Source organism: Coloeus monedula (assembly GCF_965178545.1).
Source record: "Coloeus monedula genome assembly, chromosome: 6".
Lineage (NCBI taxonomy): Eukaryota > Metazoa > Chordata > Aves > Passeriformes > Corvidae > Coloeus > Coloeus monedula.
Window position 1 is genome coordinate 62560941 of NC_138786.1, and position 23272 is coordinate 62584212.

The window sequence follows — 23272 nt, forward strand, 5'->3', positions numbered from 1 at the left end:
GGCCCTGCTTTGGCTGCCCCCTCCCCACTTCAGAGCAGCGTTGAGCATTTCTTTACACGATTTATCCCTTTTTTCCCTCCAGCTCTGGGTTTCTGCAGGGTGAGGATCCCATGGAGAGCACCCAGGGTGGTGCTGCAGCCCCCAGGGGCTGCCACAGCGGGGAAAAAGAGGCTGGGGATGAATTTGGGGAATTTTCCTGCCTGTGCCAGCATGGAAGCTCACGCTGCTGGTGCACACACTGCAAACCCAGCCATGGATGGGGTCTGGAGTCACAAACCTTATCCCAGCCACGGATATGGCACCCAAAGAGAGATTTTTGGGGTATTTGGTGGGGTCTCCCCCAAGCCAGAGCAGGATACACAGTCCTGAGCCCCAGGCAGCATCGCTCCAGCTGCCCTGTGGGGATTTAGGGAGAGCAGGATGCTTTAGGGACCCCCATCCTGCCCTGTGGGGATTTAGGGAGAGCAGGATGCTTTAGGGACCCCCATCCTGCCCTGTGGGGATTTAGGGACCCCATCCTGCCCTGTGGGGATTTAGGGACCATCATCCTGCCCTGTGGGGATTTAGGGAGAGCAGGATGCTTTAGGGACCCCATCCTGCCCTGCCAGCATTTGGATGTTGACATTTTTCCCATAAAACCCCTCAGGCAGGGCCAGATCAAGCTCTGGGGTGGGGACACGGTGCCAGTGGCACGGTCCCACAGCAGCTCTCCCATATCCCAACATCCCAAGGGATTTTTTAGTGCACTCTACCTATAGCTACGCTCCATTTCTTTTGGTACCAGCTCCCCTTTCTCAGCTCCCTCCCCCAACATTTCTTATAAAAATAAGATTGTGCTTATTTATAAAATAATTACAATTTTTTTTTGGTTTGTTTTTTTAAGAAAAAGCTTCCAGTTAAAAAAAAAAAAAAACGGTGGTATATCAAAATATGGCAAAACTTTGGCTGTCAATGGCTAAACTCTAATTAAAAATACCCACTACAAAGGCATTGTGCTGTGATCATCAACTCTGCAATGCTTCACCCTCCGGAACCGACGGCAAATATTCCACCGGGGCTGTCTGGCTTCCCTGGGACGCACTCAGAAACCACCCTGGGATTTTCCTAGCACGTCACCATCATCCTCTGGCAGAATGATTCCAACTGTAAGACACCTAAAGACACATGGAAAGCCTTGGGAAACGGGAACGGAGACGGCAGCGGGAAGAGCCACACGGACGAGGCGGTTTGGATGCACGTTCTCCTCGAGAGGAAAGTCTGTTTTCTCACCTTAGTGCTTAGGAAAAATATAGGATTGCTGACAGAGCTCGTGAAAGAAGAGAGGCAGATCCTTTGTATAAAAGGTGTTTTAGAGCAGGAGTAAAACACAAATGGGTCTATAAGATCCAGACATATATAAACATACATACCTTGATATATTTATATATGTATTCTCTAGATAGTCAATGTTTGGGATGCATTATTGCATTATCCTTATAGGGGATTTATCTTTTTCCATCCTCCTTTGCTTTCTTCTTCTTTTGGTTTTTTTTTTTTTTTTTTTTTGGGTGGGTTTTGGGTTTTTTTTTGGTTTTGAGGGTTTTGCTCTCAAAAAAAAAAAATTTAAAAAAAAGATAAAAACAAGTTGCAAATGGCTCTGAGAGCTTCCAGCCATCACCCACCTGGCTGGGACTGCTGCGGCCTGATCTCCAGCACAGGTTTTTGGACAAACTGGGATCATGCTCTGCCCCAGGAGCTGCTGGCCGTGCCTTCCTCCATGGAACATCACCGTGCCTGGAGATCCCTGGCTGGTTATTGCTTGATTCTCCCTTCCCATACTGGCCTTTAGGGTTATTTACATTTCTTTGGCTTGGCTTGAACACGACAGTCTGGCACCTTCCAGCTGCCCCGGAGTCACCTGGGGGCAAGGAGGGGGAGAGGCCACCTCGCCACGAGGCCACGAGAAAACACAGGTGGGCTTCTGCCGGCTCAGACGGAGCCGTGTTCCTCCCAGTCGGAATAAGACAACTTGTGTTTGGCACAAACTCCTCTGGAACCAACTCCGTGCCCGGGCACCCCCATCCCGCCCCTTATCCGGACAATCCTCCGGTGCAGTGCCACAGTTCCCATGGTTTGCAGGGAGCGGGGCGGGGGGAAGGCAGCATCGGAGCCTTCCCACGCTCAGACCACGAACTCGGGGACTTCGTCGTGGGTCAGATCCAAGGAGAAATATTTGCTGGTTCTTTTCACCGGGAAGGTGTCCTGGATGTTGATGCACTGCTGGGCCAGGCAGCCGTTGCAGTAGAGCCCGTCCTCGTCCAGGCCGTGGGCGCAGCCGAAGGTGAAGCTCTGCGCCGTGTCCTGGCACAGGTTGGCCAACTGCAAGAAGTCCTTCTGGTAGAGCCGGATGTCATCCAGGCTCAGGCTGTGCCGGTCCGTCGACGTCTTGGGTTTCCTGCACGTCGTCTGAGAAAAGCCAAGAGGAGGCTCAGGGTCTGCCAGGGAGCCCAGGGGGTTGGGGAATCCCAAAGCCCCCAGTCCCACGTACCTGGGGTAAGGAGTCGGTGCTCTGCCCCCGCAGCTTCACCACTGTCTCCGAGGAGCTGGAGGTGGAGGAGCTGATCTCCTTCACGATGAGTCCTGCACAAAGGAGAGAGGAAGAGGAGGGTGCCAAGGTTATTTTGGGGTGGCTCAGCTCTGCTGGGATCCACTCTTGCTGTCCATGGGGACAAAGGCTCCCTCAGCGCAATGCAGGGTCTTCAGCCCTACAGCTCCACTTGCAACCAGCGTTACCTACAAAGCCTCCCAAATTTGCTCCAAAATGGCATTCAAAGCTGTCCCCAGGGAGCCTGGCATCCTAAAGACCTCCCAGTAGCTCCCAGCATGGACCTGGAAATGCAGGTGACTTTCTGGGTGCAGCTCCAGAGAAGATCATCAAGTCCAACCATCCCCTGAACACTGCCAAGGCCACCACTGCCCTGTGTCTCCAAGCACCATATCCAAACAGCTTTTAAATCCCTCCAGGAACAGGGACTCCACCACTGCCCTGGCAGCTGTGCCAGGGCTGGACAAACCTTTGCAGGAAGAAATTTTCCCTGATATCCAATTTAAACCTCCCCTAGCACAACTTGAGAGAGGTTCCTCTTTTCTTTACCCCACCTCTCCTTCAACCCATTGGGTGAACAGCTTTTCCTCATGTCCCAGTGGACACCCTGGGCTAATTCCACTCTGCCAAACACCAAAGAAACACAGGATGACCAGGGTTGGAAGGGACCTTGAAGATCATCTCATTCCAGCTCCCAAAGGCATGACTTGCACTGGGGGATTGGGAAGAGAAGCGGCCACCACCTTACCCGAGTGCCCGTTGAACTTGCGGGACAGCAGCATGTCCTCGGTGATGTAGACGCACATGTCGGGGCTCACCTCCATCTCCCCGGCCTGCTCCAGCTCCCGGGGATCATCCACCAGCATCTCGATTTCTGTGGGACACGAGGAGACAGGACAAGTCAGGTGTGCACCTTCAGAGCACCCTCCAAGCCCAAAACCACTGGAAAACCCAAACCAGCGCCTCACCGTCATCCTGGGAATCCTCCTCCAGCCGGTCCTTCCCGCCGCTCTCCACGCCGGAGGTGTGGGAGCTGCCGTGGCTGGTCATGGAGCTGCAGGTCTTCAGCTTGCGGTGGGCGCCGGTGCCCGAGAATCCGTCCTCGGGCCCCATCTCCCGGGGTTTGGGGTCGGCCTCGATGCCGGAGGTGTGGGAGCTGCTGTGGGAGGCGGTGGAATGCCGGGACAGCCGCTTGTGCCGGATGCTGCCGGCGCTGCTGCCGCTGGCGCGCGAGCGCTTCTCCAGCTGCTCCATGTCCAGGTCCAGGGTGTCGCTGATGTAGGATTCCCGGTACTGCTTCTTCTCTGCAAGGGGGGCACGGAATCAGCACGATTCCCACGACCCCCAGGGAAACCAGACCCCCTGGAAGGGCATGGACCCCCTGGCACCCAGAGGAATTGTTACCCGAGCCCAGCGTGGTGGCACAGCTGGAGACGGTGACAGAGGGATGGTGGGGCAGGAGCCCCAAACCTGCTGTGCTCTGTGAGGGGCTGTCCCTCCAACAGAGGAGGAGGAGGAGGAAGAGATGTCGAGGAAGAGGATAAAGAAGAAGACAGAAAATAAGGAGGAGCAGGAAGAGAAGAAAATAAATGAGGAGGAGGAAGATGAGGAGGAGGAACAAGAGGGGAGGAAAGAGGAGGATGAGGAAGAGAAAGGAAGATGAGAAGGGGAAAGATGAGAAAGAGGAGGAGGAAGAGGAGATGAAGGAAGAGGAAGAAGAGGAAGAGTAGAAGGAAGAGAAACAGGAAGAGAAGGACGAGAAGGAGGAAAACAAAAGAAGAGGAGGATGAAGATGAGAGCAAGGAATAAGATGAGGAAGACAAGGATGAAAAAGATGAAGGAGAAGGAGGAAGAAGTTGAGGCAGATGAGGAGGATGAAGAAGAGCAGGACAAGAACAAATAAGAAAAGGAGAAAGGAAGATGAGGAAGAGAAAGAGGAAGACAAGGAGAGAAAAGAAGAGCAAGAAGACCTTAAGCTTTCACAAGGATGAGGGGCACTGGGAAAGCTGCGCTGAAGCACCGGGCAGAACTGGGATATCAGGGGTGGCCGCAGGGCTTGTGCCCATCCCACAGCAGTGCGGGGGCTGTGGGCACGGGGCTGGCACAAGCACCAGGTGCTTTCACAGGCAGAAACGCCCCGTGGGAGCCCGTCCCGGCGGGATTGGGGCCTGGAGCACCTACCCTCGTTCTCCTCCAGCCGGCGGACCTGGCGCAGCACGGGCTGCAGGTTCATGTAGAGCCGGTGGCTGCTGCTCAGCAGCTGCAGGAGGTGGCGCGAGCGCAGCGGGCAGCCCGTGTAGTAGATGAGCTTCCGGGCCGAGGGCAGCCCGTCCGGCAGGATCTCGAACTTCTTGCCCTGGGTGGGACAAGGGAGACATCAGCCCCCAAGAGGAGAATGCTCCCATTCTCACCCAGTCCTGCTGCAGCTCCTCGTTAACCCCATGGGTTGTCATCGCCTGCTGGGGGACTGTGCCAACGGCATCCCACGCCCACAGCTGAGCCCAGGGGATGCCCCGCCTGGGGATCGTGGAATCACGGAGTGGTTTGGGGTGGAAGGCACCTTAAAGACCATCTAGCCCAATCCTCTTCCACCTTCCACTATCCCAGGGTGCTCCAAGCCCTGTCCAAGCTGGCCTGGAATGCTTCCATGGATGGGGCAGCCACAGCTTCTTTGTGCCAGGGCCTCCCCAGCCTCACAGCCAGGAATTCCCAATTCCCAATATCCCATCCAACCCTGCCCTCTGGCACTGGGAAGCCATTCCCCCTTGTCCTGTCCCTCCATCCTTTGTCCCCAGTCCCTCTCCAGCTCTCCTGGAGCCCCTTTAGGCCCTGCAAGGGGCTCTGAGCTCTCCCTGGAGCCTTCTCTTCTCCAGGTGAGCACCCCCAGCTCTCCCAGCCTGGCTCCATAGGACATGGTGCTCCAGCCCTTGGAGCATCTCCATGGCCTTCTGTGGACTTGCTCCAACAGCTCCATGTCCTTCCTGTGCCGAGGACTCCTGGAGCTGGAAGCAGTGCTCCAGGTGGGGAAGGTGGCACTCACCACAAAAACAAGTTTGCCCACATTTGTCCATGGGAAGTCGTAGAGCAGCTGCTTTTCCTCATCCAAGTTCTGCAAAAAAGAGGAGAGGGAGCCATGGCTGAGGGTTCTGGCAGGGGCAGGGAGCTGAGCTGAGCCATCACCTTCATTCCGTCACCTACCTGGAAAATCTGGATGCCTCGTGTTGTCAGCCCCAGCGTCAGTGAAGCCTCCACTTCCCTTTTGTCCTAAGGGGGGAGAAATGGTTTTAGATGTACAATTTGCAGCATGAAGTGGATAAATCCACCCCACCTCAGCCCAGGGATCCTCCTGCAGTCACCCCAGTCACCATTCTGTGATTAATGTGCCAAATGAAAAATGGAAAGCGACTTTGCAAGCTGACAGGATAAGGGGGAATGGTTTTAAGCTAAAAGACATTTAGATGGGATATTGGGAAGAAATTCCTGGCTGGGAGGGTGCTGAGGCCCTGGCACAGGTTGCCCAGAGAAGCTGTGGCTGCCCCTGGATCCCTGGAAATGTCCAAGGCCAGGTTGGAGCAACCTGGGACAGTGGAAGATGTCCCTGCCCATGGTAGAGGGTGGAACTGGATGGGCTTTAAGGTCCCTTCCAACCCAAACCATTCCGAGATTCAACTGAAACACCTCCGGCTCTCCCGGCAAACAAACGGCTTCGTTCCCAGGAGAAAAACCCAGGTTGTATTTCTCAGGGAGGGCATTCCCAAAATCAAGATCCCAACAACCACAGGGCCAGGGCTCACCTTGTACAGCCTGTAGTAGTGCACGGCCACGTCGTCCAGCCTGACGGCCTCCTTGATGTACTTGAGATGGGCTTCCGAGGCCGTCAGGGCAAACTGGTCCTTGTGCATGTTGGGCACGTGCTTCAGGATGTAATCCTTGCCCCTCTTGGCAACCACCTGGCAGGAGGAGGAGAGAAGCTTGTCCAGCTGCCCCAGGCTCGCTCAGGGCTGCATCCCCAGCGCTCCTGGGAGTGGTGGTTTCAAGGGAAAAGGGGGAATTGGAGCTTCGTTTTAGAGACCTCCAAGCAAAAATTAAATAATTACAGCAGCCAGTGACTTCTTGCCAGTGGGATTTCCCAGTGGGAAGGGTGCTCCGTGTGCCCATTCCACAGAGCCTACACCACTGGTGGCACCTGTGCTGGGGCAGGGACAGTCACACATGGACTCCCTGCGTGGCTGGGGACACGGCACCGGGGCCACCACTCCCCAGTGACGTGTGTGAAAAAAGGAGAAGCTGGAAGATTTTGGGACAAAACCAAGAAAGAGGTTGGGAAGGAGAAGAAAAGGCTTCAGAGAGAGCTTTGAGCACCTGAAGGGGCTCCAGGAGAGCTGGAGAGGGACTTGGGACAAGGGATTGGAATGACAGGATAAAGGAGAATGGCTTCCCACTGCCAGAGGGCAGGGATGGATGGGATATTGGGAAGGAATTCCTGACTGGGAGGGTGGGCAGGCCCTGGCACAGGGTGCCCAGAGAAGCTGTGGCTGCCCCTGGATCCCTGGAAGCGTCCAAGGCCAGGTTGGATGGGGCTTGGAGCAGCCTGGGACAGTGGAAGGTGTCCCTGCCCATGGCAGGGGATGGAACGGCGTGGGCTTTAAGGTCCTTCCAACCCAAACCATTCTGGGATTCTGGAATTCCGTGCCACCAGTTCCCAGAGGGCTGCACCTGATGGTGGTGGGGCAATGCCCGCAGGGAATCCCCCGGGAGCATCCCAACAGCACACAGGGAATTCCCACCAGCCCCACACCAACCCCAAGCCGCAGCTATTTCCATCCCCACAGCTGTCCCAGGTTATTTATAACCAGGATTAACCCAGGGACCGGGATTGGGCCGGAAGGCTCCGAGCAGCCCAGCGCCAAGCTCAGAGCAGGGAGCACATCAGGATCTCTTACCCAGGCAGGGAAATAGGCCTCGGGCTCGAAGTACTTCCCGTAGTGCTTGTTCCTCTTGAAGTCTCCCAGGTCGGCTTGGAGGGCGAAGGCAGTGAGCAGGAAATAGGCCTCCTCCCTCAGCACACACTGCGAGTGCAGCACCTGCTTCCTCAGGTGCCAGTAGTAGTAGTACCGAGCTGTCCTGTCACTGGGGAGGGACAGGGGACACAGGGAGGTGTGAGCAGCCAGGGGACACCCACTGGGAAGCCCTCAGGGAGGCGTCACCCAGGGGTTTTGCTCCCTCTTCCCTGTTGGTTAAAATTCCCACTCAGCGGCGTGAACATGGAGCCGCTTCACCAGCCAGGTGGAATAACGCCCCAAGAAAAAAATCTGTGGAGGGGCCACTGTGTCCCCAAACCCATGGAAATCGTTTTAGCCCTCAAGCAGGACCTGCAGCTCCCACCCAGCCATACCTAAGTCCAAATCAGGCTGTGCTAAACCCCTGAACACGACGTCCTCACTCCCCGAAAGGCTTTGTCATTGCTGGCTGGGGGTGGTGTCCCCACCCGCCCCTGTGAGAAGCCACTCAGCACCCACCCACGAACAGCCCCAGCTTTTGGGATGTGCTCAGCACCCCACAGCACCCCAAGGCTGCACAGCCATGCCAGGAGGTGCCCGTGGGGGTGGGCACACCCTACCTGATGAGCCGCCCGTTCTCCACGTAGTACTGCACTCGGAAGTGGATGATCATCGGCGGCCCAAACTGGTCAATCCCCTGGAAGGGAGGAGGATTTCAGGAATCCTGTGGGGATCCCAGTATCACATCCCAACCCCTCACCTCAACTCTCTGGGGTCATGTCTGTCACAGCCAGCCCTTGCCTGCCATGGCACCAATGGCATTTTTGTTCCTCCATTGTCCCCCATTTTCCCCCACAAAATGCTGGAAATGAAGGGGATTTGGATTTAAAGAAGCAGGTTGGTTGGGTTTGAGAAGCCCAGGAGTTCTGCAACCCCTCATTGCTGCTCTCCCTCTCTCAGTCCATCATCCACCAGCTCAGCACCAGCATCGGAGCCTGGACACCCCTCGGCATTGAAATAATGAGAAGGTGCTTTGGGGAGAAAAAACCCCAGTTTGATTTTAGAACTTGGAAGAAGAGACCCTAAAAATTCTGCTGAAGTATAAGGCAGGAAAAAAAAATCCGAGCTCCAGGGACTGAGCCTGGAGGATGCACCCCCAGCTGGGGCACGTGGTGGCACTTGTAGTGACAACCCCAGGGATGCCACCACCACCATCCCCAGGGATGTGGTTTTGCACATCCACCCCCCAGCCCCACACTGACTAAATGCCCCCCCACCCCTTGGCAGCGCTCCCGGGTCCTGGAAGTGACCTGCGACGGGGACAGAGGTGGCCTTACTGCCGTCAGCTCTCCATGCAAGACCTCACCGCTGACCTTGCTGGCCTCCTTCTTCCACTCCTTGGGGCAGTACTTGTAGAGTTTCTGGGCCAGGTCCATGTACACGTGCTCATTGTCTGGGAGGGACAGAGGTGGCATCAGCATCCCCACGTGTCCCCTGCCTCCCGCCACGACCCATTGGTCACCCAGCTGTGACCTCCTCGTCACCCAACGAGGCCACCAAAAGGGGTAAGCTGCACACTTAAGCCACTGACTTACTCTGGATGACGCTGAGCCCGAAGAGGTGACAGTCCTTCAGCCTCAGGAGGTCACACACCTGCACCAGTAACTCTTGGCACAAAATCTTCACCTGCAAAAAATCCCTTCTGTGAGCCCTGGATGCATCTGTGCCCACCTGATCTCATTCCACCCTCTGGACACCTTTCACTATCCCAGGTTGCTCCACTCCAACCAACCTGGCCTGGAACATTTCCAGGGATGGGGCAGCCACAGTTACCCTGAGAAACCTGTGCCAGGGCCTCCTCATCCTCACAGGCAAGGATTTATTCCTATTATCTCATCTAAATCTTTCCTCTTTTAGTTTAAAAACATTCCCCTTATCCTATCATTATCTGCCTCTTTCCAAATCTCTCTCCATCTTTTTGATAAGCTCCCTTTAAGTTCTGAAAGGAATTTAAACATTTTCCTGCATCAACAGCAACATTGGGTAGGGGTGAATTAACAAAAAATACAACAAAAAGTGGGGGATTTTCACATTCAATGCTCCATCCCAATCAGAGCCAAAGCCCCTCCTGTTTATTCCCTGGGCTGGATGAGGCTGAAGTGCCATCCAGAAGGGATTTGTGGTGTGAGGCTGAAGGATGGGGCTCGTGCCACGCCGTGGGGTGCCAAGCAGCAGCTCACCCTCCCCAAGCCCCGCTGCTGCCAGCAGCACGTCGAGCAAGGAGAGGCAGGAGAGCGTAAAACGCTGCCTCAGCCTTCGGGGGAATACCTCATGAGCATTTCCCCAGCAGGGCAAGGCCAGGCAGGCTCCAAATGACACCCAGGAGCAAACCCAGGGTGTGCAAACACAGCCCCGGGGGACGGGGGTGATGGAAATGTCAGCGCTCGGGGGTTGCCCAGCGCCGCCTTACGTTGATGATGATGTTGAGGGAGTCGTCGTTGGGGAGGAAGATGCACACGCTGCGCCGGTCCTGCATGACTCTGTTGTTGTGGAAGGGCAGCTTGTTCATCGTGCTCCGGGCAGGGGGCTCGGGGTGGCTGGTGGGGAGCACCTCACCGGCGGGCCGGGGCGGCCTCGGGCCCCGCGGGCGCCATCCCTGTGGGAAAAAGGGGGATGAGCCCTGGGCACGGCACCCTCAGCTCCCCATCCCCGTCCCCCATCCTTCCCAGCCACCAGCATGCTCCCACAAGGTACGGGCTCATGGTCAGGGTGTCCCCCAAAACCCCTGAGCACACCCCACCACAGCCACCCCCATGGGTTTTGGCCCCAGAAACCTGAGCCAGCAGTGTGATTCTCCTGGCTTGAGTTCAGAAAAACCTCAGGAAAGGCTTTTCTGGCATCATTAAAATAAATAAAAGTTTATCCGCTGGGAACAAGCCAGTTGGGCCAGCAAGGAGCAGTGCTGGAAGCAGGAGGTTTCCCTGCCAGCCATGGAAAGGTAAGGAAAACCCACAGGGGGACCCCCACATTCCTTCCAACATCCTTCCCCCCAGTTCCGACTCTTTGCTGGGGTGAAAAAAACCAATCCAAGCACTAACAGGGATTTGCAGATGGGAATTGCCATGCAGAGCCGATGAATCCATCCTAGCACTGACCCCAGGAAATTCTCAATTCCGAGGGTGAATATTCCCAAAGCACTTTTTACCCCACCATCCACAAGGACACAAATTCCCACATGACACCACGAGGATGGACTTTAAACTCTGACCTAGTTCAGTCTTTTCCTACCCCAGATTTACGCTGGCACCCAGGCAGAGTGTCTCCCTTGTCACCAAATATTTGCTTTGGTCTACATGGAAGCGCCTTTGGCTTCCGAAAGCCTGGAATTTGCGTATTTGTGCAGCAGCACAGAGGAAAAAGTGCCCCGAGGTGAATTTTTGTTGGTGGTTCCTGGGGTTTTGCAGAAGTTGGGAAATCCGGAGGCGATGCTTTCCCATCGCCAAGGAACTCTGGGACCACACCAGGGAGGTTGTGTCCGTGTATTGTGCGTTGTGTGCGTGCATCGTGGATTCCATGCGTGGCATCCATGGATTTCAAACATGTGTCGTGTCCACGCAGGGCATCCATGCATTGCATCCGTGTATCACAGCATCCATGCATTGCATCCATGCCTTGGGATAGTGCATCACATCCATGCCTTGGGGTAGTGCATCGCATCCACGCATTGCATCCGTGTATCACGGCATCCATGCATTACATCCACGCATTGCATCCACGTATCATGGCATCCATGCATTGCATCCATGCCTTGGGATGGTGTGTTGCATCCATGCATTGCATCCATGCATTCTAGTGGTACATTGTTGCATCCACATGAATCATGGCCCTCCGCTGCATCCATCCATTGTGGCATCCATGCATTGAGCTGGAACATCTTGGCAGCCATGCATTGCACCCATGCACTGGGGCCATGTATTGCACCCATGCACTGCATCCATGCATTGTGGTGGTACATCACGGGTTCTCTGTGTTGCATCCGTGGGCATCATGGCCTTGCACTGCATCCATGCATGGAGTTGGAACATCATGGCACCTGTGCACTGCACCCATGCATCATGGCAGCCATGCATTGCATCTGTGCATCTTGGCAGTCATGCATTGCCCCTACACATTGCATCCATGCACTGTGGCATCCATGCGTTGAGTTGGAACCTCATGGCACACATGCATTGCAGTGGTGCATCATTGCATCTGTGCACTGTGGTATCCATGCATTGTGTTGGAGCACCATGGCATCCCTGCATTGCATCCATGCCTTGGGATGGTGCGTTGTGGCCATGCATTGCATCCATGCATTGTGGCATCCACGCATGGAGCTGGAACATCATGGCAGCCATGCATTGCATCTGCGCAGCACAGACGTGCATCCTGGATGGCCATGCCTTGCACCTACACATTGCATCCACACACTGTGGCATCCATGCATTGTGCTGGAGCACCGTGGCATCCATGCAGTGCATCCCTGCACCGTGGCTGTGCCTGGCACCTCTCCATGGTATCCATGCTCTGAGGCTGTGCCTGGCCGTGGCTGATCCCAACGGGAGCCGGCAGCGCCATGGTCGGGTTGGGTTTGGGGTTCATTAAGAACCCCGGCATGCACGCAACGGGGCTGAAGGGATTTGGCACGTCCTGGCCCGGCCGGGCACCGGCAGCTCCCGGGCACCGGCGTGATGGGACTTGCGCAGGCTGAGCTGGGGAGGGGCCGGGTTTCTGGCGAAGCAGCCGTGTCCCGGGGCACCTCCAGCACCCTCCGTGTCCTGCTCCCACCCTGAGGGCTCCTTGAGTCCCAGTGGTGCACAAGAGCTTTTTCCATAGGCTACAGCCAGCTTGGAATTCCAGCCACGGGCAGCACCCGCTGCTGAGTTACTGGTGAATCCATCACTGGGATTCTCTCCTGGATATCAGCCCCCACACAGGCAGGGACACCTTCCACTAGCCCAGGTTGCTCCAAACCCTGTCCAATGTGGAAAACTTCCAAGGATGGGGCAGCCACAGCTTCTCTGGGCACACCGTGCCAGGGCCTCCCCACCCTCCCAGTCAGGAATTCCTTCCCAATATCCCATCTAACCCTGCCCTCTGCCAGTTTAAAATCATTCCCCCTTGTCCTGCTGCTCTCTGGCATTCCAGGGCTGTTTGCCCCCACACCAGTCACTGCATTTCCTCCTCCTCCTGCAGCTTGGATTGGTCCCAGAACACCAGGGATTAAACTGCACGAGCTGGCGTCAGCAGAGCACGGACATCGGAGGGAAAAAACAAAACCAACCCCAAACCGTACATTTTGGTATTTGTATAGAAAACATCCCAGTTCCTGCTGCTGAATGGGAACATTCCATCAGCCCATCACATAGGGACAGTCCCTACGGAGAATCCCTCAGTTCCAGGCGCTTCCCAGGGGCTCTGCCAGCCCTGGGAGCTGCGGGGATTCAGCGAGGGGACACACAAAGCCCTTTCCAGGGTGCTGTGCCTGCAGCAACCTCAGCCAGACGCCGGCAAATTCTTTCCAAGCATCTGCTGCTCATTCCGACAATGTCGGCTTTGATTCCCTGGGACCCCGCGCCGAGTCGCTCCCGCTCCGGAGGAAGCGTTGACAGGAGGCACAAACATGGAAGCATCGAATGGTTTGGCTTGGAAGGGATCTTTAAAGATCCAGCCCAGCCTTCCTGCCTCCGAGCTGGAAAGATCCTGGATTGCAGGGAGAGCCCCCCTGGATTGCCCCACAGCAGAGGGGGCAACAGAGGTCACCCCACACTCCAAGCAGGAACCTCCACCCCAAGCAGTTTTCCAAAGGGTTTTCCATCCAGAGAGCAAAGTCAGCTGGAAAAAACGCTGGGAATGAGGACTTGGGCATGGATCAGCAGAGTGAGGAGATCCAGGTCTTCCAGCCATGTTTTCCCTGCTGTAGGGAAAAGAGCACTAAAACTCCATAGGAAGGCACTGCAAACTGCTCGTAACTCCAGAGCCGTGCCGAGAAAATTCCTCGATCCACCGTGTTTTCCAGGCCCAGGCTGCTGGAATATTGTCTCCCTCCCTGATGCCATGGGATAAATCCCGTCGCAAAGCTCTGCTGCAAAGAAAACATCCCGTGAAAAACCTGGGAAAAGCAGCCGGGGCTGGCGCTGCTGACTCGGCGAGGGATTTGTTCATCCCGGGGTCCTGCAAACACATCCAAGGGCAGGCAAAGCCTGGGATCGGTTCAGACGGAGGTGCTGGAGCAGGCTCTCGTCGGAAATGGGAATTTGGATGTAATTCCAGGGTGGGGATTGAACATGGCTTGAACTTGCTAGCTGAGGTGGTGTTTTCTCCCAGATTCTGTGGATGTGAAGCGAGGCTGGGTGGATGTGCAGCGTTTTTCCCTCTCCATGGATTTAAATGGATTTTAAAGAAGCAGTTGAGTTGCTGTCCTTGTGGGTTTGGGTCAGGTTTGTCCCTCTGTGGTACCCACCAGACATCCCAGTGCCCCACATTCAACCCAGCCACGACCCAGAGCCTCCAGGCAGATCCTGCCCATTTCTCCATCACCCAAATCCATCCCTCCTTGCCAAAATATCCACTTTTTAAAAAACTCAGCCCTATCAGACATCTCCATCCCTGGAGGGATTCAACAGCCGTGTGGCCATGGCACTTGGGGACATGGGGCAGTGGTGGCCTTGGCAGTGCTGGGGGAATGGTTGGTTACAATCCTTTTCCAACCTAAAGAACTCCACGATTCCCTGATTCTAACCCACTGCCAGGCTTTTGTTCCAGCCCTCCTGCAGCACCCCAGGGGCAAGGGAAGGGATCCAGCCCAGGACCCACACGTAGGCAGGGGCCATCCCGCAGCCAGAGGCTGCCCAGAGCGCGGGGCGAGACGGGAAAATGAATTCATGGGGCAGGAATTTCTTGTTTTGAAGAGTCTGGAGTGGGTCTCACCCCACATCACAGGCGCAGGTATGCACAGAGCTGTTATTACAAGTTTTAGGGCCGTCCCTTAATGCAGCTTCTCCGAACCCAAAAGCCAGATTAATTCCTGCTTGCGGTTGCCCCGTAATTAAAATCGTCTCCAATTCTTCATGAACTCAACAGTTTCCTCCTAATGAAGAGAGGCAGATGAAAGAGACCTTCACTGGGAAAAAGGACTTGGTTATAAATATTCCATGACTTCATCCGCCACGAAAGCTATTTGGATGCTGGAAACTCAGCCTGGGCAGCCGGGGGCCAGCCCCCACCAGCCCCAGCAGATGCCCCCGAGTGCTGGGGGTACCCGAGAAGCCTCTCCAAGGAAAGTTCCTCCAGGAGCTCGCCCATCTCCACCTCTCCAACATTCCTCCTCTTCCTCATCCTCCTCCCCTTTGGCTACTGCAGTGGGACAACAGCGATGGGCAGGGATGGCTGAGCCACGTGGATCATCCGAAAAACGGGATGATGTCCCCTCCTGCTTGGGATGAGCCCCATGGAACACCACATTCCATGGGGAAACACAGGCTGAGCCATGGCAGCTCAGGAAACTGCTCCCCTGCCTCTCCTCATGCATGGAGCAGAATCCAGGCTGGAAGTGCTGATTTTCCATCCAACCCACAGCAGAGCCATCCCAGGCCTCTCCATTCCCTGACTTTGGAGCACTAAAATATAAACAAAGTGTCCCAGCCTCCGCCAGGGGTGGATGCAGAGATGGATTTCTCCTGGCAAGGGCTCCAGCGAGGGAGGGACAACGCCTGCTCTCCCTCTTCCCTCCTCTGCTGCCGAACCAGCCCCTTCCATCAGATTTCCTTCCGGGAAACTTTGCCTGAGCCTTTGGGATTAGAACAATGTCAAGACTGCGTTGGAGAAGGTCATGCTCAGGGCAGCCAAGCTCTCCCATCCAGCTCCAGAGCCCATCCCACGGCGTTCCCAGGCATTTTAGGAACCATCCTCCAGCACCAACAAGCCCAAATCTCCCAGAGCTCTGATCCCACTCCCAGGATGACAGGCATCACTCCCAAGGATGCACATGGATGTGGAGCATTGCCTTGGCTCCCCTCTCCGTGGGCAGGCTGCAGCCCACACCAGCAGCAGCTGCCATAAATCCCTTGGGATTTGGCTGTGGGATCCCCGGACCACAAAGCTGCCCTAAGGGGCAGAAGCACCATCCCAAATCCCTGCGCCACAGAAAGCACAGCCCTGAGTCTCCAAACCGTGGAGCTCCCTATTTGTAAGTTAAAGTCATATTTTAAATTTAATTAACAATATAATATTATATAATTAATAATGGCACGTAAATATGAATATTAATAACATACAACAATGAATATTTACGTTATTTTCTACAATAACACACCCCCAAGATGCTCTGACCCTGGGCAAACCCTTCCTTCCCAGAATGGGGCCCTTTTGGGGAGCCCCATTCCCAATATCCCGCCCACAGGCACACTCCATATGGGATTGGTGCCCAAACCCATTCCCACTCTGGGGAATATGCAGTGCTTGGTGCACACAGAGGGGAAAAAGTCGGATGCAAAGTGCTCTGCAGACACACCAGAACCCAAAAACCAGCTCCATTTTATGCCCAAATACTCAAATCCATGCCTGGACTATGTGGAGCTCCCGCTGCCCTCTGTGGCGTCCTCGCCTCCAGCTCCAAATCCAGCAAAACGAAGCCAAACCAAGTTCCTGATTTTTTTATTCCTGGGGCGGGCAGAGGGAGATTTGTCTTCCCTCAGCAGCGCCGCTCTCCAGTTTTCCAGCCGGGAAAGCTCCTCGGCCACGCCACAGCCTCCACCAACTTCCATGCCCAGGGCACAATCAGGGAAAGCTTTTTGGGAAAAATATCCTAAGCCCACTTTTCAGTCAAGGGGGGAAAAAAAGCGGCATAAAACTCAATTAAGGAGCAGGCAGATATTTTAACCAGCGCCATGGTTTGTATACTCCATCTGGAGTCCAAAGGCTGCCGGGTTTTTTTTTTAGCAGGAGGGAACTGACATCATCTTAATTTCAAATTCCCATTTATTTTTACATCTGGTCTGAATTAATCTTTCTCAGCATCCTGACTTTCATGTAATGGAATAATTGCTTACAGACTTGGGGTTTAAAGAGCCTGAATAAACCCAGTTTAAAAAAAGAAACCCCTTTAAAAACCGATAGTAAAAATCCAGTACCTAGAACCAAACTCCAATATGCCTTCGGGATTGGGAATTTTAAACGGAACAACATCTCTTTCAGGCAAGAGAGCTCGAATTAATCCCAGCTCTATCCAAGATTCGGAGAGGGAGAGCGAGCCCTGTGGAAAAACACCAACACAAACCAGCCCAGAATTAGGCAGAGCAGCAAAGCTCCATCAGTGCCACACGGAAGCATCTCTGGAAAAGCAGAGTTTGGCTTAGAGGGAAAAACGTCCTGATGGCCAGAAAGGCATTGGCCATGAGCAAGAAGAGGAGGATTCAGGAATGGGAGACGGCAGCGAAGGTGGCGGGGGACCAGGGGCATGGCAGGGTCGGGATGTGCCTCACTCCCACGGGCGAGCCAAAGGACACGGGAACACCAAGGACGGTCCTGGGAAAGCTCAGTCCCAATTTCCCTGCTGCCACGAGGGCACCGTGGCAGATAAAGCCCGGCTTAGGAGCTGCACGGATTTATCCTCGCCGCTTCCACAATGTGTCAGGGATAGGCATTCCCGGTGGGAAACGTGGACAAGGCCATCAGTGACACTACCAGGGACCAGCTGGCACCCCAAGCACCTCCACGGGGTGGGGTCACCCGTGGGTGAGGGGAGCCCATGGACAACGGGGTCCCACAGTGGCCGTGACCCAGGAACAGGAGGATCCACGGATGAGAGGAGCACAGGGAACCAAGAGACGATGGGAACTGTGGCTGAGGGGACCCGTGGGTCACCACAGCCCACGGAAAGGAGCTGGCACAGGCACAGAGCACCCGCAGGTGAGGGGATGTGTGAGCCAGGGGTGAGGGGATCCATGGGGAAGAGGACTTTTGGGTGAATGTGGCCCAGTGACAAGGGGGCCTGCGGGTGGGTGAGACCCAGGGGTGAGGGGACCCATGGGCAAGTGTGACCCAGGGACAAAGGGAGCCGTGGGCACCTGGGAACCTGGGGGCAAGGGGACCTGGGGGTGAGTGTGACCCAAGAGCAAGGGCTGTCACGAGTGAAGTGACCCGTGGGTGAGTGTGACCCAGGGACAAGGGGACCCGTGGGCGACTGTAAACCGCGAATGAGGGGACCCAAGGGTGATGGTGACCCCCAGGTGAAAGGACCTGTGGGTGAGTGTGACCTGAAAGCAAGGGGTCCCACGGGTGGGGGGACCTGTGGGTGAGTGTCACCCAGGGAAAAGGGTCCCATGGGTGAGTGAGACCTGTGGGTGAGGGGACGAGGCGGCCCACGGGTGAGCGAGAACAGTGGCCAAGTGTGACCCAGGGCAAGGGGACCCGTGGGCGAGTGTGACCCAGGGGCGAGGGGTCCCGTGGGCGAGCGCGCCCCTGGAGCGCGCCCCGCGCCGGAGCGGGTCCGGGGTGGCCGTGGCAGTGTCGCGGCCGTGTCGTGGCCGTGTCGCGGCCGTCGGGGGCCGTGGGGGGGTTCCGGCGGAGCCGCAGCTCCCGCGGGCGGGCGGAGGAAATGACTCGCATTCCTGCAGCCGGGGCCGCTCGCACCGCTCCGGCTCCAACTCGCCCCCGAGCGCAACAAGCGGCCGCGCCGGGCCCACCCGCGGCACAGCCCCGCGGGGCCGAGCCGAGCCGGACCGGGCTGAGCCAAAGCGAGCCGAACCGAGCGGAGCGGAGCGGAACCGGGCTGAGCCGAGCCGGGCTGAGCCGAGCCGAGCGCGGTGCGGAGCGCCGGGCACGCACCTACCTGCGGCTGCGGGAGCGCGCTGCGTGCCAGCCGAGCCGAGCCGAGCCGTGCCGAGCCGAACCCCGCCGTGCCGAGCCGAGCCGAGCCGTGCCGAGCCCAGCCCAGCCCAGCCCATCCCGCCGCCCCCGCCCCTTCCCGGGCCGCCCCGCACCGCCCCGAGCGGCACCGGCACCGCCTCCCGCCCCGGCGCCGTGCCCGGGACAGCGGGGAGAGGGTCGGCAACGGGGCGGCCCCCGGGCGGCAGAGCCGAGTGCTGGCCCCGGAGGAGGCGTGGGGAGCCGGGCAGCCGCCGCCACGGTGCCCACGAAAGGCTCTGGAAAGAGCCCGAGCATCCCCCGGGAGGACACACGGGCACGGTCCGTGCGGGGCTTGAGGCACCCGAACGTGCTCAGCAGCGGAGCTGAGCATCCTCCTGCGGGGAGCGCGGGGGAGCGAGGCCGGAGGAGGCCACGGAGATGCTCCGAGGGCTGGGGAGCCTCAGCTCTGGAGAGCTGGGGGTGTTCGGCTTGGATTGACCTTAGAGCCCCTTCCAGCGGGGCTCCAAGAGAGCTGGAGAGGGAGTTTGGATAAGGGGGAATGGCTTCCCACTGCCAGAGGGCAGGGTTAGATTGGATATGAGGGAGAAATTCTTCCCTGGGAGGGTGGGGAGGCCCTGGCACAGGGTGCCCAGAGAAGCTGGGGCTGCCCCTGGATCCCTGGAAGTGTCCAAGGCCAGGCTGGACAGGACTTGGAGCAGCCTGAGCAAGTGGAAGGTGTCCCTGCCCATGGCAGGGGGTGGAACGAGATGTTTTTTTAAGGTCTCTTCTAATCCATACAACCCCGGGATTCTGTGATCTCCCAGGGAAGGGACTCACGTGTCCTCTGTGGGCATCCAAACGCCCTTGGATAGAAGACCCCCCACACCCACCCCAGTATCCCCAGCCCTGGCTGAGCCATTGGCACATTAAACCATTTCTTAGGATTCAGGTTGAGGCAGGAGCAGAATTAAACCCCATTCCCATTAAATCCCCCCACTGATGCCCTGGCAGCTGGATAAAGGCGAGTGGGGCTCACTCCTGGGAGGCCTGGCCACCCCTCGGAGCCGATGCACACACGGATCCATCTCCATAGGTGACCCAGGCCCGGAATAGCAACAGCAGCAGCACCATAAATTAGCAGCAAAGCATCTCCGAGCCGCTCCTCCTTCAGAAGTGCCATCTGGCGAGATTGTTTTTGGAGGAGTTATTTATTCCTCACTTTTAAGCGTCTACAGGCGTTTCTCGCGCTGACCTGCGAGGCCGCCTCGGCCCCCGCAGTCTCTACGAGGCTCCGGGAGAGAGGAGCCGCTTGTTCCCAGCCCTAAATAAAGAGCAGCTCTGCTGTGAACACCCTGACGCTCCTCGCTGAAATCTGTTTGCAGCTCAACAGATCGTGCTGGGTAATTACATTATGGGAGTGCACGGTACCAGTGCTGGGAATCCAACGCGCCGCTCTCCTCATGGAAAAAAACAACCTGGCTTTCTGCAGAGCTGGGGCTGGAAAACCCTTGGGTTGGGGCTCGTTCTCATGCTCCTGGTGGAACTGGGAGAGGGTTTCTACCCCACACCTCCTGCTTGAGTCCTTACAAAGCCACTGGTGCCACTGCCGAGGGCACAGGGATCACCCTGTCCAAGCAGGGCCTGTCATTCCAGCCAGAAATGTCTTTTTTCCCAAAAAACTCCCTCTGGAAGCACCCGTCCTGCAGTTAACACAGGGGGATAACCAAGCAAAGCCACCCTTTGTCTCATTTATCCAAACCCATAAAACATTTTAGGGCTGCGGGGAGGCGCAAGCAGGACACGGCCCCACGGTTGCAGTGCTGAAGAGGACGAGTCAGTCCTGCTGAGCCCATCCCCAGCCCCATTCCAAGGCCTGTGGAATACAGGAATACAGGAACCCAGCGCCTGCCTTGCCGCAGAGGCTAAATAAAGCAGCAGGAAGAGCTCTCGGATGCCAGCGAGGCGATGGATAAACACCGACGTGGATGGCGCGGGTGCGAGCGCTGCTCCAGAGCCGGGGGAAATGTCTCGGCTCATTCCACAGGGAGATGCTCCCAAGGCCGGAGGAGACGCCCTGGGAAAAGCCATCCCAGGCTGCGATGTGGGGAGAGCTCGGAAAGATGGACCTCAGCCAGAGTCCGCTCTGCCTCTCCTCTCGGGGAGAGGAAAAGCCCAAAGACTGCGGTGACATTTCTCTCACAGTTCTGGATTTAATCTCGCTCAGAGTCCCAAGGAGCGGAAACGCAGATGGAGAATGGAAAAAAGAATGGAATTCTTTTGGGGTTGTTTTTTTTTTTTTCTTTCTGCCTAGCTAATGGCATCGCTAGGCCTGTCTCCAAATTAATAATACTAATGAAAAAAAAGGTGTTGTGGTTATGACTGAAAATACCATTCCCATAAAATACAGGGATTTTTCTCACACTGGATGTATTTATACGGAGAGGACAGGAAATAGCAGCGGCTCACTGTGATCCTGCATTATCACCAGCCGAGCATCTCCCATCCCAGAATTTCAATGCCAGCATTGTCACTGGCAGGGATGGACACAGAGACGTGGGAGCTCTCTTATCTCACAGTTTCCCTCGGATTTTGTTTATGGCATAAAAATTATTCCAAAAGCAACAGAATAACAACTAAACCCATCCCAATCTCTGCATCCAATTCCCTTCCCAAAGGCTGATGGATCAGTGGTGCCAACCCAAGCTTGCTGCTGTCAGTGCTCAGCATCCATTGCTAGGGATTTTTGGGACGCCCTGCTAGGAAAATTTACCCTGGAGCAGCAGCACGGGGACCTCAGCACTGACCACGAGCCTTGTGGGGTGCATTTGGGGACAGGGTTGTCACCGCTGCTCGATGACACCTGGCACAGCATCAGACTCGATGATCCTGATGGGCCCCTTCCAACTCAACATATTTCAGGGCTCCAGCTCTGGCTGCAGCTGGGATTTAGAAATTCCTGCCTGGACAAGAGAGGAAAACAAATCCCAGCTACTGTGAGCAGGCTGTGCTGGGGCTGGGAAGGTTCTCAGCCCATAAGGGGAAGAAATTAAATAAAGAAACCCCGGCGCGGAGCCACAACAGCCGGAGCGTTGCTATAAACTCCGCAGAGGAGCTGGACCTCGCTCCCATTCCTGCATTTCACGGGGATTTCCAAGGAAGCTCTTCCTCCCTCCCTATCCAGGCTGGGCTGGGCGAGTCCCTGTTCCCCCAGCACAGGTTGGTGGGACCCTCTCCGGCATTTTTCTGGGGTGTTTGGGAGAATTCCGTCTGATTTTTGGCCATAAATACCCAATTCACAGAGATCTAATCAAGCCTCTGCTTTAACTGGGTTTATAATTAAAAGCCTGAGCACACATTGGGATCCCTCCTCAGGGGTTTTGCCCCAGTGCTGCCCCACTTTTCTTTCCCACATGGGGGCAGCTCCAACTCCATCCATGCCAGCTGAATTTTGGGAAAGCCGGTACCCAGCATGCAGGAGCCAGCCCTGGATGGTGCCAGGAAAGGGGGAGCATCCCTGGGAGTGGCCTGGAGACACCCCAGCTCAGGATCCAGGTGGAGAGCCGGATGGCTCCTTGAGCATTCAGGAATGCTGGCAATGCCAAACCACCCCTGGCTCCCTGGGAATTCAGGGGATGCTCCCAGAGGGTTTCTTCCATCAGATTTTACCTGGGGGAGGATGTTACAATATTTAACCGGCCCCTCAAATCTCCCTCTGTATTTACTGTGCCCAGCCTTTGCCTGGGAAGTCGGCAAGGACGAAAATAAAAATGAGCTGCATTGAGATTTAAGTCCAACGAGGCCGGGAAGCGAGAAAATCCAGCCTGAATCCCCAAGTGTTGGAACCATCAAGAAAATCCAAGCGTGCATCTCGGCAGGGAAGCATCCCCCCGGCTCGGCACTGCTGATCCGGTGCGTTCTGCTAATCTACCCCGCAGCATTCACAGCTCCTCCAGCCCAGCATCCTCCGCAGCAGCGGGATGCGATTTGAGCCCGGGAGATTCCTCGGGATGGCTGGAGGGAAAGGCGGGATCGTCCCCCAAACCGAACCCCCCCATCCTCGCCCAACCCGGGGCGCCAAGATGGGGTTTATCACCAAATTATTGATAAATCCGGGGTGAGGTGGGCAGGGATTTTCTGTGCAGTAAGCCTGGTTTTCCCACAGCCCTCCCCCCCCGGCTCATTCCCAAATCCGCAGAGCATTTCCACAGCCCCTTTAAAAAGCCCCTTGTCCCCCCTCCCACCGCAGCTCCCCCATCCTTTCCGTTTTCCGGGGCCCCCAAAGGCTTTTCCGTGGCTCTGGGCCTGGGGGTTGTTCCTAGAGTTTGCTCTCAGCCTGCCAGAGCTGCTGAAATCCCATGGAATTGTGCTGTAAAGCAGGAAAGGGCGGCGGGGAGGGGCGGACGGGGAGGAAAGATCACAGGAGCGAGCGGGGGAATATTTTTAGCCCGTCTGTGCTCCGGCTTCAACACCACTCCGTGACTCCAATCCCGTCTGACAGAGGGGCAGATGCCTCAGGGCTGGAACGGGAGAGAAACCCCAGCAAGGGCCCCCTCAGGGGGTCACCAACAGCCCCGAGACATGAGAGAATCCCCCCCTCTCGGTGTGGTGGGGTGGGAGGAAAACTGGGAATTTGTCTGCTGGAAAAAAAGAAAAAAAAGTGGAATTCGGGTGGTGAAAGACTGGCAAAGAGCCAGGGTATCCATCAGGGCGCTCCAAAGGACGAGGATTCCATCCCTGACCTGGTGATCCAGCTCCTTGCTCACCTGCATCCAGGTATTTTTCATGGCAGCAGGGTTTGGCT

The 23272-nt window shown here is 56.3% G+C and overlaps 1 protein-coding gene across 3 annotated transcripts; it reads right to left on the reverse strand.

Moving 5' to 3' along the window:
- Positions 1-774: 774 nt before the first annotated feature.
- FRMD6 (FERM domain containing 6) lies at positions 775-18532 on the reverse strand. 3 transcript variants are annotated; one of them, XM_082284328.1, is made up of 15 exons: positions 18455-18532; positions 16755-16876; positions 10055-10240; positions 9180-9270; positions 8958-9037; positions 8205-8281; positions 7528-7714; positions 6379-6534; positions 5783-5848; positions 5625-5693; positions 4766-4940; positions 3553-3888; positions 3333-3458; positions 2528-2619; positions 775-2445 (listed from the first exon to the last, which is right to left on the reverse strand). In XM_082284328.1, the coding sequence occupies exons 3-15, from the start codon at positions 10151-10153 to the stop codon at positions 2161-2163; spliced, it is 1839 nt and encodes a 612-aa protein (XP_082140454.1). In that variant the 5' UTR covers positions 10154-10240; positions 16755-16876; positions 18455-18532; the 3' UTR covers positions 775-2160. The 3 variants fall into 3 exon arrangements, with proteins under 3 accessions (XP_082140454.1, XP_082140452.1, XP_082140453.1); XM_082284326.1 differs by having other exon boundaries at positions 8895-9037; XM_082284327.1 differs by lacking the exon at positions 16755-16876 and having other exon boundaries at positions 8895-9037; positions 18455-18506.
- Positions 18533-23272: the final 4740 nt, after the last annotated feature.